Raw genomic sequence first — 13,342 nt, 5'->3', positions numbered from 1 at the left:
GCATAAACCATAAAATCAGAAAATCACATTTAATAATATTTCAGTACAGTTTTCCAACTAAAACAAAACAACGCTCAAGGACGAACGTCCTTGAGTACAGTCTTACAATAATAACAAAACAGACGTGCAAAGCCGCACGTCTTCAGAGTTACAAATGAAAAAGCCGAACGTACACGAAACTTGACCGAATGGTTTACACAGCACAAATACCGAACGGTCTATCGGAATAAAATAACAAGACAAGATGGTCGAACGACCACTCTAATACTGGCTACATAACTGGCCGAGCGCCTCACTGCTCGGTCTTCACTTCGACATCAACCAGGTTCTCTTCATTCAGCGCCTCTTCCAAACGCTCGTCTCCCTCTGCTCACATCCACACGGATGATCATTGCAATGACAAGACGGACGTACAAGGACAATAGACAACACAAGGAAACGAAAGGGTAAGCTTACTTAATTTAACTCATGCATCAACATAGAATTTCAAGTAAACAATTCATCATACATGCATATTTCAACATACACATTCATTACATAACAACCCACTTTAACGTACTCACTAAATAAAACTCAACACGACTGACTGTCCGGACTGTATGAATTCTGCGTAGTTACAGGCGTTCGTGCACCCGGGTGGTGTGGTAACTGGCATTCTCATCAGCTGCCACCCGAGGTTAGTACGTCCGTCCAAAGTACCTCTAAGGACGACGACCTCCTACCATTCCCACGCATGACGTGCGCCTCTACTTGAGGACGATCACTCACGGAATATCAGGATTGAACAGCCAGCATTAACTTCCCACAGTCATACTTTACGAATTTCAACATTTATCTGAGTCATTCCTACCTGGAACGCTCGTTCAATAATCATATTTTCATTTCATCTCGTATACTTTCCAAAATTACTATTCATCAATGAGTCGTCCCTAACTGGAACGCTCGTTCAAAAGTCACAATTTGCTTTCATATCATATATTCTCAACCTTTATAATTTCATATTTATTTTCATCATTTCTTTGTAGACTAAAAAAAACGAACGTTCTGTCCCCAATAAGGCCGAGGACGAACGCTGGAAACGGGACCAAAGGACGCTCGTTCGAATCAGAGAACGAACGCTCAGTATATGTCGAGCACCATTTTGAGTGGGCGCTCAATCTAAGACCGAGCCCCTGTTTTAGAACGAGCGTTCAGTCTAAAACAGAACACCCTACAGGACGAACGCTAATCTTAGAAACCGAGTTCATTGGGACGAACGTTATTACCTTGAGAATCAGTTAAATGAACTGACGCTCGTGAATTTTAAATAAATGACCGAACGTGGCAAATCTGAAGTTGGACGTACGCTATTTCAATAAAACCGAACACCATTAAGAGCGAGCGCTCAGTATAAGACTGAGCCCCATTTTATGACGAACGCTAGTTTCAAATCGGGGCAATATTAGGACGAACGCTCGGTATAAGACCGAACACAATTTAGAGCGAGCGCTCAGTGTAAGACCGAGCCTCATTTATAGCGAACGCTCAGTATAAGACCGAGCGTCAATTAGAACGAGCGTTCAGTATAAGACTGAACATCAATTAGGACGAGCGCTCATCATAACACCGAGCACCCTAAAGGACGAACGCTCAATTCAAAACCGAGCAGCATTCTGGACGAACGCAGACATCTTGAGCGAGCGCGAATATCATTTAGTGCGATCGTTCGGTATAAGACCGAACGCCAAACAGAACGAGCGTTCAGTATAAGACTGAACAGTAATTAGGACGAACGTTCGGTATGATACCGAACCGTACTCGGACGAACGCTCCCATTAAAACCGAGCAAACAAAAGTACGAACGCTCAACAAGGCAGTGTAACATGAGGACGCTCGTCCTCGACCAGGAATCATTCCAAATGAACGAATCAAACTGTGACCATTTTAGATAAGGAAAAACCGAACGGTTAAAGACCGTTCGGCACCAACATTCATTATCATGGAAGACTCTTTTCAATTCATTTATAGTGCAGTTAACCTCAACATGTATTTCTCATAATTTCATACGTTCATATCAGCATCAACTTCCACATTTTATTCAATCCGTATCATGTAAATTCATATATCTCTTTTTTTTTTTACCAAAAATAACGGACGTTCATACATTCAGAAAATCCAATATCATGCATTATATTCATACAATCAATTAACGAACGTTCATACCATTCATTCATATCATCCATCATGCATTTAAATAACGAACGTACATATCATTTAATTTCATCAAACTTCATACAATATATTCATGCGAACGTTCATACACATACAACAAACCAGTTAAATTAAATAAGCTTCCCTTACCCGGAAATGAACGAACGTTCACAGGCGCACACAGACGCTCTCTACTCAAATCCTTATCACCAACGCTCGTTATTCCACTATCTGAACGAACGCGCAGAAACCCACCTATATTTGGTCATATACTGTTAGGACGAACGTTCAGAATATTTAAGAACGAACGTCATTTTTACAAAAAGGTCAAACGCTGAGAATCGAAAACAACACTCGTTTGGACGAGCGCATAAAAGAGAACGAACGCTACGGGACGAATGCATGAGCAACGCATGAGCGAACGCTCGTCAGCTAAAGAAAAACGAACGTTCAGAACAAAGTGGACGAACGTTCAATTCGTCTCAATTTGGACGAACGTCCAATTTGAAACCAAATTGGACGAACGCGATTCTGCAGATTCTGCAGAATCATAGGTTTTCCAGAAAACCAGAAAAACCTCCATTTTTAACTTTAAAGCTTTTGGATTTCTACAAAAACAGTGAGATTAACTAATCAAAACGAAAATTCTAGCACTCCTTACCTCTTGAAGACTTCCTTTGTGAATTCTTTGAGTCTATCTCCTCCAAATCTTCAAAAGTTCTCCACTTCTCCTCTTTCCCAGAACTTTCAGCAAGAACTTCTCCTCTCTCACAAAAATTTGGCAGCAATCCTTTCCCCTCCCAGCAGACCCATAGCTTCCCTTTTTAACTTCCCAAACTCTTCCCTCTTCCCCTCTTCTTCTCTTTCCTTTTCTTGTTTGCTTTTGGTTTTGTTTTCAAAGGGGGAAGCAACGTTCGCTGTCCCTTTGTGGCAGCGCACGTTCCTTCCTCCCCGTTATCTTTTGTTTTTTTTTTTTTTTTTTTTTTTTTTTTTTTTTTTGAGGCCTGACATTTTACATTGGTAGAAAGTCAATTTAATTGAATTTTCTATCCTTGCTAACATGGTTGGGAATGTGGTAGTCATTCTCATATCTAAAGTATGACTAGAGTGTGCATTCAAAACAAAAGGAGGGGTAGTTAGTCTTTATCAAAGTTGCTTAATGTCTAAAATAGTGGAAGTGATTGTTTGCACACAAGATTGGTTGAAATGAACACATTTCCCTATACTTTTTTATGAAAACCCTAAAGAGCTCGATAAATTTGAGTAAGGTGAGTTTATATGAAAAAATTATATATTTTTTAGTTTATATTTTAAGTTTTCAAAAATGATGAAATATATTTTAGGTTAAACTTCTTCGGAAGTCCCTATTTATGTGCGTTTTTCCCAGTTAAATCTCGTCTTATCAGTTTTGCCAATTTAGTCCTTTATAATAAAAAATTGACTCAATTGGGCCTCTGCCGTTAAATTGGCTTAACGGGGTAAGTTTTTTATGACTTGGAATGTTGACGTGGACAACTTTTTATACATGGCATAAGTAGGGTGTTCGTGGAATTTCCTAAGTTTGACGTGAAAAATGTTTGATTAAAAAATTTAGAAAAATGTCATCTTCCATTACAATGAAGCACCACTCAGAAATCTTCTTCCCTATCCATCACCCAACCCGTGAGAAGAAATCCAAAAATCAATTTCAAATTACATTTGAATAGGGTCTCACATAAACCTGCAGAGAAATCCCAAATTTCATAACCTAAAGAACCCTAGACGCGAAACCTAGACGCAAGCCATACTCTGCTGCCTCTTCTTCCAATCTCATACTCTGTATCTTCTTCAATACCCTAGACGAGGAGTCCCAACAACTTCCACATGCTCTGAATACTCCACAGATTGCAAAAACAAAATATGGCACACCTCTGCCTAAACTTTGATTATTATTTGAAATGTTCGGAAACAAAAAACAAAATTGAAATGATAAAAGGTTATCAAGATTGATTCACCTCGGCGGGAGAAAAAAAAACCTGTTCTACTTTTTCTTAGCTTCACTCGCCAAAATGCTCAAAGGCTAAATAATTAGCATAATCTTTGGAATTATTGAATCATTCTAACATTCCATATTTGCACAACGCAACGAAAATTTCACAAAAAACATCTAACATATCAAAATGACATCACAAAACTTGCACATAACCAAAACGACAAATCTTCGCAACAAAATCGTAACCTTTAACAGCGGTATCCTGTGCCTCGCAAGCAATGCGTCTGTCGCGAGTAGCAATTCTCGAGGCGGCGCGAGTCGAAAAAACGGTTCCAACGGTGGCTCGAAGCCGGAGGCCAGAGTAGCGCGACAGCGCAGCGGAGTTGCGGCAAGTGGTGACGAGAATCGGTGGAGAGGTGAGGGAAGGGAGTATGGAGGAGCGAGTGAGAGTTAGGGATTGGAGTTGCACGGTGGTCGTGATTGCGAGAATCGCAGGTCCAGAAGAAGAATTGTGGAATCAAAAGAGTGTTGCGTTGAACTGCCGGCGCCTGCTGTTAGATTAGTAAGGTTGAAGACGATGAACCTTGGGGTTGAATTCTTAGAATTTTTTTTAATTATATATTCCATGTATAAAGTTCTCTCAATGCCACATTTAAAAAACGGTCTACATCAACGTTCCATGTCATAAAAAAACTTAACTCTGTTAAGCCAATTTAACTGCAGGGGCCAATTATGTCAATTTTCACTTTTAAGGACTAAATTGGTGAAACCGATAAGAGGGGATCTAACTAAGAAAAACTCACATAAATAGGAACTTCCAAAGAGGTTTAACCTATATTTTACTTTTTTGTAGATATAATCTCTCAAGATAAAGTGGACTCTTCAAGTGTTATTAATTTGGATGATTGAAGATGTGTTGATAAGTTGTCTTTTAAAATAAAACTTATATTTGAATATTTATTGATTTTTATTTTATTTTGTCTATTTCTTGAGTAGAGACAATTTCTTTCTATTTATGTAATTATTATATTTTTCTTTTTTTAAGATTTTTTAAAAACAGTTTAATTTGTTAAAACAAAAAATAATTCAATTCATCAAATTAATTTTCAGTTTAAAAGGCAAAATTATTTTTTGGTTCACTATGGTTCTATCATTATATATAAACACGTTTGATATGTTGGAAATTTCATGAACTAAACGTATTCATCATAAAATTATGAATTATGTAATTTTTTTAAAACATTACTTTATTACTTATATATAGTTTTAATAAAATTATTCTGGATTCCATTTGAGTTTTTTTTTTCATCCTACACATTATTGGTCACAAAAATAATCCAATCCTTATGATCAACAAATTCAACTAATAATCACATTTTGTTTTTCTAACTTGAAAAACTTTCTCCATAAAGCAAGGTAGTCATATTTCACCTTTCAAAAAAACAAATTTATCACATTCATCTAAAAGCAAAGCTTTAGGATCTTTGTTTTAAATAACTCTCATTGAAAAAAAAAGACTTTTTTAAACTAATATAGAATGAGTGGTGAATTGGTTTTAAAAAGTTTTTCTTTAAATAACACTTTTTTTAAAAAAAATTAGAAAATATTCAAATAAAAAATTAGAACGCAATTAATTGAGAAACTTATGGATACATGAATTGGAAAGCAATGCAAAGGGAAAAATAAAGAATGATGAAAATCATACAAGAATTTATATATGTTAGGATTCAACCAATTCTACATCCAAATATCAATTTTTCTTCATTAAAAAATTAGTTTCATTATCAATTAAATGTTTGTTCAGGACAAGACAATAATTTCAAACACTGAGACCAATAAGCTTAACGCATATCATAATCAAAAGGATATCAATATTTAACCAACTTTAGATGATAAAAACGATACATGCTTTATCCACTCTTGAAGCACTTTAATCATAACCTTATCCATCCTTTAACTATCCAAGATGATATATGTCTTATCAACTCTTATTGTAAACACGTACAAAACAAACACGTACTTTGTTCATTTGAATGAATTTAGAGAAGAGTGATTGAGGGGATTTGAGAGGATTTGAATGTAAATTTTATTGTTGTTTATTTGAGTTAATTTGGAGGTACATGAGAGTAGATTTGGAAGTAAATTTTTTTAATTTGTCACGTCAATCAAATCATACACTTATTCTCACAAACTTTACTTCCAAATTCACTCTCACTTACCTCCAAATCCCTAAAATAAACAACAACAAAATTAACCTTCAAATCCTCTCAAATCTTCTCTCAATCATTCTCCCCCAAATTCATTCCAGTGAACAAGATCTAAAAACATTTTAATAGAACAACAACCAAAAACAAAATTGAAAACGGTCCACTAAAAACAAACTGAAAAGTGTTTACAACAACAAAAACAATTACAAAGACTTAAGAATTCAACATAACTTATATTTGAGACTTAAGAATTCAACCTAACTTATATTTGAAATCTTGTAAGGACTTTTTAAAATGGATAGAGTAACTCAAAAAAATACTGTAATTCTATCTAAGTGATTTCAAAAGTTAACTAAAAGGTTTAGAAAGAACTTTTATTTATATACTTTTCAAACACTGAATTCAAACATTTTATGATGCATTTAATTGATTAAACCAAGCTCTTAATTAATTATTCTAACAATTTTGAAAAATAGTTACAACATCTTTCTGATAAAATTTATTATTAAATAATATATCGATTAAATACATTACTCATTAATTGTTAAAAATAGGTTAATCGGTTGTTTAAAGATCTTAGAGTATTATAATTACGAGAGATTGAAAAATACTTAATGTGCTCTTTGGATTAATCTGTTATAAAACCAAATAATTGATTTTTTTCCTAAACAATCTCAATAACAAATTAATCAACTAAATATAAATCTAATCATTAAAAACGTAAAACAATCTTTTAGGCTTTATTTTAACTCTAAAAAACCATTTTCTTTCAAATAGGTTGTGTTAAATTAAAAATTCCTTAGTGAATACCTTATGTGAAGCACACAAACAAAATCAAAGAAAGCTAAACATCATCAAAACATCTTTATTTTCACTTGGACCTTTGAAACTCTTCTTTGAGATCATTATAACACAAATCTTTCTAAAATACTAGGGCTTATTGATTGCTTAAAGATTTCAAGAACGTACACATTAAATATCTTAAAAGTAGATAGACATGATAAAAAAAATTGTAAGTACACATTAAATAAACAATTCTCTTTCAACGCAATTTAATTTCACATATCTAAATAACATTATTAACGTTGATAGATTCAAATTGGAACTAACTTACGTTTAGAATCGGTATCATCAGCTAACATTAAAATATAAACCACTTTATTACGTGGCACATAAGTTAAACTTAAAATTTATATACCCTTTGTTTTAAAACTGTAAACTTTTAATACAAGTGGCAGATATAAAGCTCCAACTCAACACATAAAATCAAGTCTTAACTTGACCAAAAACTTTTTACATATCAAATAAACTAGTAATAAATTAAGATGCATTGTTTTGTGGAAACTGAAAAGCAATAATCCCAGACTAATTCTAATTCACCTTTGAAAACGAAATTCCAAAGGCAGAAACAGTTCTTTCATCATCCTTCAAAAATCATAATTCATGATACTGACCCGGTCAACGGTCAACATCGGTAACCTCCACGAAGGTCTTGAGAGGAGGATCCTTTGATACAACCATACAAAGCACTTATTTTCTCTTGAACTTTCTCTTTTTAACATTTTCTAGGTTCAGTTTAAAGTTTTGTTTATTTTTTAAAATTTAGAATACATCATTTTTAGCCTTTTTCAAGTAGTTTGGACAGTGTTTCATAGAAAAATAAAAATAAAGTAAACAGTGTTTCGGCGGGATTTAGAACCCTAATCCAAAACATTCAAAGTTGTCTGCTCCGATGTCCAGTTGTGTTGTCTTCACTCTTCTCCTTGTCCGAGCCGTGGGGGAGGGTGCCTGCAAAAGACATTCCGATGCTCAAGTCAGTGACTTTGCGTAATAATCTTGTAATCAAGATTTAGTTATCTGAGCTCTAAGTTTCAGTTCAAGTTCAAGTTCAAGTTACCTGTCTCCTTTGCCACACAAATATTTATAAATTATAATGAGCTTACCGTTAGGTCTGACTCATTAACCACCAATGAATGACAATATTAATTGTCAATAAATAACAATTATTTTCATTAACTCCCAGACAGTTATTACTATTAATTACCTTAACGGCTGATTTTAGCGATCGGTTCACTGACCTGAGAGGTATCATCGGTCGGGTTGATTTTACCGATCGGTTCATTGACCTGAGAGGTATCATCGGTCAGACTACTCTTCTGCACCTTTACCGTTCGATCGGCTATGAGCCCACAGTAACACAGTATTTACAAAGAGTTAAACAATACGACATTTTATATTTAAAGTGACAAAGATGTTTGAAGATCTAAAACTAAATTTAGTGTAATAAAAACATATTTTGCCTTCCTTTTTTTTTGGCAACACCTCGTCCTTTCTCGAGTCTATTAAGGTTATAAAAAGGAAAAAGGAAAAAACATGTCTTTTTCTGCCATGAACTTTGCCCTGTAACGTACAAATTGCAAAGTTTGTTTCTTATTGACTTGTTCTATCTACCATTTAACTTTCCACTGCAAATGAACTAACTCTACGTATACGTGTGAATCCACCAAAAAGAAATAAGAGCGAAGGCTGCGTGTATCGCCTTGACTTCGCAAACCCAATTATGCTTCTTCCCTTCACAAGAACACAACGACAACAACTTAAGCTGGCTGTGTCTGTTTCTTCTTCTTTTTCTTCAGCTCTTTATTACTTGGTCTCTCAAATACAGAAGACACGTTCACACCACACAAAGTTTGGATCTTAAACAATGCTACTGTAAGAAAAATCAATTTGTATCAATTCAGGTTGTTTGCTTGATTTGCCTTCGACCCAGCGAGTCGTGCAGAGCAGAGACTTCTGCTGGGGCCTTTCACTCTGTTCTTCTCTTTTTGGGAGCAATGGCTTAAGTAGGTCTTCCTTGTCAGAACCTGGATGCCAAACACAGAAGAAAAAAAAAAAAAGGGATTTGTGGTTTTTTTGAGTCAGAAAAGCCGACGCTTTTTGGGGTCAATTTATATCTATTTGAACTTAAGGTGAGTTTTAGAATCAAGATATGTTTTTTGGTTTTTCTTGGTAAACTAGTATGGCCTGCAATTGAACCCAAATGAAAAATGAGTTGAAAGGTATACAGGGGTTTCTATTTCCTTAAACTCCATCTTCTTAATTTGTAGACACATGCCATTCTTAGTTTTTGTTTTCCAAAAACTTTTTGGCTTGTTACCAATTCTATTTCTGTTTGGTAATTTAAAATTGGCTTACTTGAAAGATTGATTTCTAGAATAGGATTGGTTGGTTCTATGGATCATGTTGGCTAGAATTAGTTAACACAATTTCTGATGGGGTTATCTGAAATTGGAGTTGTTGGGAGGGGGATGCAGTAGTGAGTCTCCAAATGGGTTTCCCCTCTCTGAATTGTTGATGAATTAGGAAAGAAAGTGCGTTTGAAAAATTGTGGAGAAAGTAGAAAATCATGTGAGGGATGTGTCCAACAAATAACTTCTTATTAAACGTGAAAATTATATGTAGGATTTGAAAACAAACACCCTGAAACATCATGTGTGACCTTCAATTCAGATGCCATGTTACTTTTCAATGGGTATACGTTTCTTAATTTGTTGTTCAAATTTTCTGATAATGCAGTCTAGTTCAAATCAGGTAGCAATGAAGTGTTTTCCATTCTACTTTGGAGAGAAGAAGGATGGTCCCAAGAGCTTGCAGTCCATATCGGGTCGGTCCAACATTTCTACTACTGTTGAGGCTGAGATGAGGAGATCTGGTTCTGAATTGAACTCTATGGATGCCTCAGACGCCAGCACAGACTCCCTTAGGAGAAATGCATTTCCCAGCCTGTCTCAAAGACCCAGCAACCTCAGAGTATTTACTGTGCCCGAACTAAAAACATCCACAAAGAGTTTTAGTCGCTCTGTGATGCTTGGAGAGGGTGGGTTTGGGTGTGTCTACAAGGGGTTGATCAAGAGTGTTGATGATCCTTCCACAAGAATTGAAGTTGCTGTTAAACAGCTTGGCAGACGAGGAATTCAGGCAAGCAGTTTCCTTTTAAGTTTTCCTCTTAAGATGCCTTTTGAATTGCCGATTCAACGCTAGAGATCTCTTAGAACAATTTTCTGATAGATATTTCTGTTCAAGCACTCGTTCCACAGTTTAGGTGTTTCTGCAGTGTCAGGAGGAATATTAGTAAAATAAAATAAGGTGCATTGTTTTTCTGTAACATTTACTCTACATTAAAATATTAGCTACTTTTGGATTACAGGGGCACAAGGAATGGGTCACAGAAGTGAATGTTCTGGGTATTGTGGAGCATCCAAATCTGGTGAAACTAGTGGGATACTGTGCTGATGATGATGAAAGAGGAATCCAAAGGCTTCTGGTGTATGAATATATGCCCAACAGAAGTGTGGAACACCATTTATCACCACGATCAGAAACTCCTCTCCCATGGAATAGGAGGTTGAAAATAGCCCAAGATGCTGCTCGTGGCTTAACATACCTGCATGAGGAAATGGATTTTCAGGTATAGCCATATAGCATAACTTTACTAATAAATTAGATAATGCCTTCATTGCCTTGTGCAGAAAGTAGAAACTTAACTGTTTTGATCTCATTTAGACATTCCAGTAGAAGGAAGATGGGAACAGCTAAATTGGAATTTTGTTGAATTTTAATTTTAGGATTAAATATTTTTTTGTCCTTAAACTTAGACGTAAAATTGAAATTCATCTCTTTTCCAAACTTTCATAGATTTTGGTCCGAAACTTTAAAAATGAATGAATAGAGTCTTTTTAACTCAATAACATTAATTGTTTTGGGTTTGTTAGATGAACGTGTCAAACGGTATAACAGCTCAAACTCTAACTTGCAACGTCTTTTGGCACGTAAAAAAAATTAATACAATTGGATTAAAATGATTATATCCATTCATTTTTTAAGTTTGGGAACCAATGTATCAAAGTTTGGGATAGAGACAAATTCTAATTTCTCATATTTAACTCTTAATTTTATTTGCTATTTAAGTATATGTTGTGCTGCTTGGACTTGCCGTGGTGACTGTTATCTGTTGGCTGGTTTAGATAATTTTCAGAGATTTCAAATCTTCAAATATTCTTTTGGACGAGCAGTGGAAAGCAAAGCTGTCAGACTTTGGGCTAGCAAGATTGGGACCATCTGATGGGTTAACTCATGTCTCAACAGCGGTATGGTCTTGTTTATTGATCTCATATTTCACTTACTAATATGATGTTCACATTTATGCTGAGATGTAAGAAGCAAAAGAATACGATGCCCTTTGACAAAAATCTTCAATTTCTGAAAAAATGAATTCATTTCTTATCCAATGAATTTCATAAACCCTCATGCAACGTTCCTACGCAATAAATGATGAAAATGTTGAATGTTTATATTTTCAAGATATTAAATGTGGATATAACCATGCTAATTCTTCACCAATTCAAACCTGCATTTCTTATCTTTTCATTGAATACTTTGTTAAGTACTCAGAATCAATAAGATATTATATGTGGATATATAACATTACTCAGACAATTACTCTATTTTCTGTTGACTCATGTTATATTCAACATGATCATGCTGATGAACAAATTTGCCCTTTTGTAGTTAACAGCTAAATGATTAACAAACTCATTACAAACTACATAGAGCTGGAATTTTGTGAATCAACATACAACTTATGTTCATATGGTCTGTTTATTCATCAGGTAGTTGGAACAATGGGTTATGCAGCTCCAGAGTATGTTCAAACCGGACGTCTTACATCAAAGAGTGATGTATGGAGCTATGGTGTCTTCCTTTATGAGCTCATTACTGGTCGGCGGCCGATTGACCGAAATCGCCCCAAAGGTGAGCAGAAAATGTTGGAATGGATAAGGCCATACCTTTCAGATGGAAGGAAATTTCAATTAATATTGGATCCAAGACTTGAGAGGAAACACCTCTTCAGGTCAGCACAAAAACTTGCTGTAATAGCAAACAAATGCTTGGTCAGAAACCCAAAGAATCGCCCAAAGATGAGTGAAGTGTTACAAATGGTGACTCAGGTTGTGGAGTCTTCAGTGAGTACAAATCCACAGCAACCCTTGAAGGGTGTTGTAGCCTCGGAAGAAGCTTCTGCTGAAACGGTGAACAAGAAAATTACCATGGATCAACAACCACATTGTAATTGGTTAAGGATGTGGAGACCAAAGTTTTTAAGTACATGGTTGTAGCTTTATACTGAACAAGGCAAATAATTGGAGGCAAAGTTTGTTTATGACAAGAATGATTTTTTGTTCCTGTACTTGGAAACCAGAAAGAGCAGATCATGTTACTGCTATTTTTGTCACACCAAACGAAAAAATGTGCATAAACTATTTGTGCCACTTAGGGGTGCTTCAAGCGTATCAATCTATTTGATGAAGTTTTTAAGGATGCTATATTGAAGTAGGTAAGAGGAAAAGAATTGTGAATTGCAAGGTGGAGGCTGGATTTCTGTGATATGCTAGATATGTTGATGACCCTAATGTATGTAGCTGCTCTTAGAGAAGTGAAAATTAATCACTTAATGGATGTAAAATAATTCCTTTGTAAATTCTATATTTTTTTATTTGCACATTTTCTTTATAAATATGCATATTGAAATTTTGTTCCTTTACATCTATAGTTCCTGATCATTTTGCGAGTCAAATGCACAGATTTAAGGTTTTGGAACAGTATATTGAATTTTGTTGTTTTCCTATATATAGACTCTTGTAGTGGGAGCCAAAAAGAGTGGTTATCTCAGTTGTCTTTCTATTGTGAGATGTGTTCATCTCTCAAACACGTATGATGCACGTTATATATTTATATCATAGAGTATAGGGTTAAATATGTTTTTAGTCCATAAATTATTGGCCGTTTCTGGTTTTCGTCCCTCTTTCAAAGTAAGGTACGATTTGGTCCTCAATCTTTTCGAAACTTTGGTTTTAGTCCTCGAAAACTAACACCGTTAAATATGTACTGACGTGGCTAACGGTAGACTGACACA

General features: G+C 35.1%; 1 protein-coding gene and 1 long non-coding RNA gene across 3 annotated transcripts; one reads left to right on the top strand and one right to left on the bottom strand.

The window, feature by feature from the left end:
- Nucleotides 1-9: 9 nt before the first annotated feature.
- LOC148194457 (uncharacterized) lies at nt 10-3,184 on the bottom strand. Its single transcript, XR_015781792.1, has 3 exons — nt 2,852-3,184; nt 2,341-2,445; nt 10-366 (listed from the first exon to the last, which is right to left on the bottom strand). It is a non-coding gene; the product is annotated as an uncharacterized LOC148194457 (long non-coding RNA).
- A 5,651-nt stretch (nt 3,185-8,835) lies between these two features.
- LOC124824812 (serine/threonine-protein kinase PCRK1-like) lies at nt 8,836-12,970 on the top strand. Of its 2 annotated transcripts, none has more exons than XM_088097458.1 (5): nt 8,836-9,338; nt 9,961-10,347; nt 10,577-10,837; nt 11,394-11,516; nt 12,039-12,970. In XM_088097458.1, the coding sequence occupies exons 2-5, from the start codon at nt 9,967-9,969 to the stop codon at nt 12,543-12,545; spliced, it is 1,272 nt and encodes a 423-aa protein (XP_087953584.1). In that variant the 5' UTR covers nt 8,836-9,338; nt 9,961-9,966; the 3' UTR covers nt 12,546-12,970. The 2 variants fall into 2 exon arrangements, with proteins under 2 accessions (XP_087953584.1, XP_047153277.2); XM_047297321.2 differs by having other exon boundaries at nt 9,946-10,347.
- The last annotated feature ends 372 nt before the right edge of the window (nt 12,971-13,342 follow it).

This window comes from Vigna umbellata, chromosome 8 (assembly GCF_029865625.1).
Source record: "Vigna umbellata cultivar VRB3 chromosome 8, Vumbellata_1.0, whole genome shotgun sequence".
In the NCBI taxonomy this organism is placed as follows: domain Eukaryota; kingdom Viridiplantae; phylum Streptophyta; class Magnoliopsida; order Fabales; family Fabaceae; genus Vigna; species Vigna umbellata.
This window is presented reverse-complemented; position numbering and strand designations above follow the sequence as displayed.

What these genes read in the sequence shown, in the direction of transcription:
- LOC124824812 (XM_088097458.1), top strand. Translation starts at nt 9,967, where the DNA reads ATGAAGTGTTTTCCATTCTACTTTGGAGAGAAGAAGGATGGTCCCAAG. An exon ending in TTGGCAGACGAGGAATTCAG is followed by an intron (nt 10,348 to 10,576) that starts GCAAGCAGTTTC and finishes TTTGGATTACAG; the next exon opens with GGGCACAAGGAATGGGTCAC. An exon ending in ATGAGGAAATGGATTTTCAG is followed by an intron (nt 10,838 to 11,393) that starts GTATAGCCATAT and finishes TGGCTGGTTTAG; the next exon opens with ATAATTTTCAGAGATTTCAA.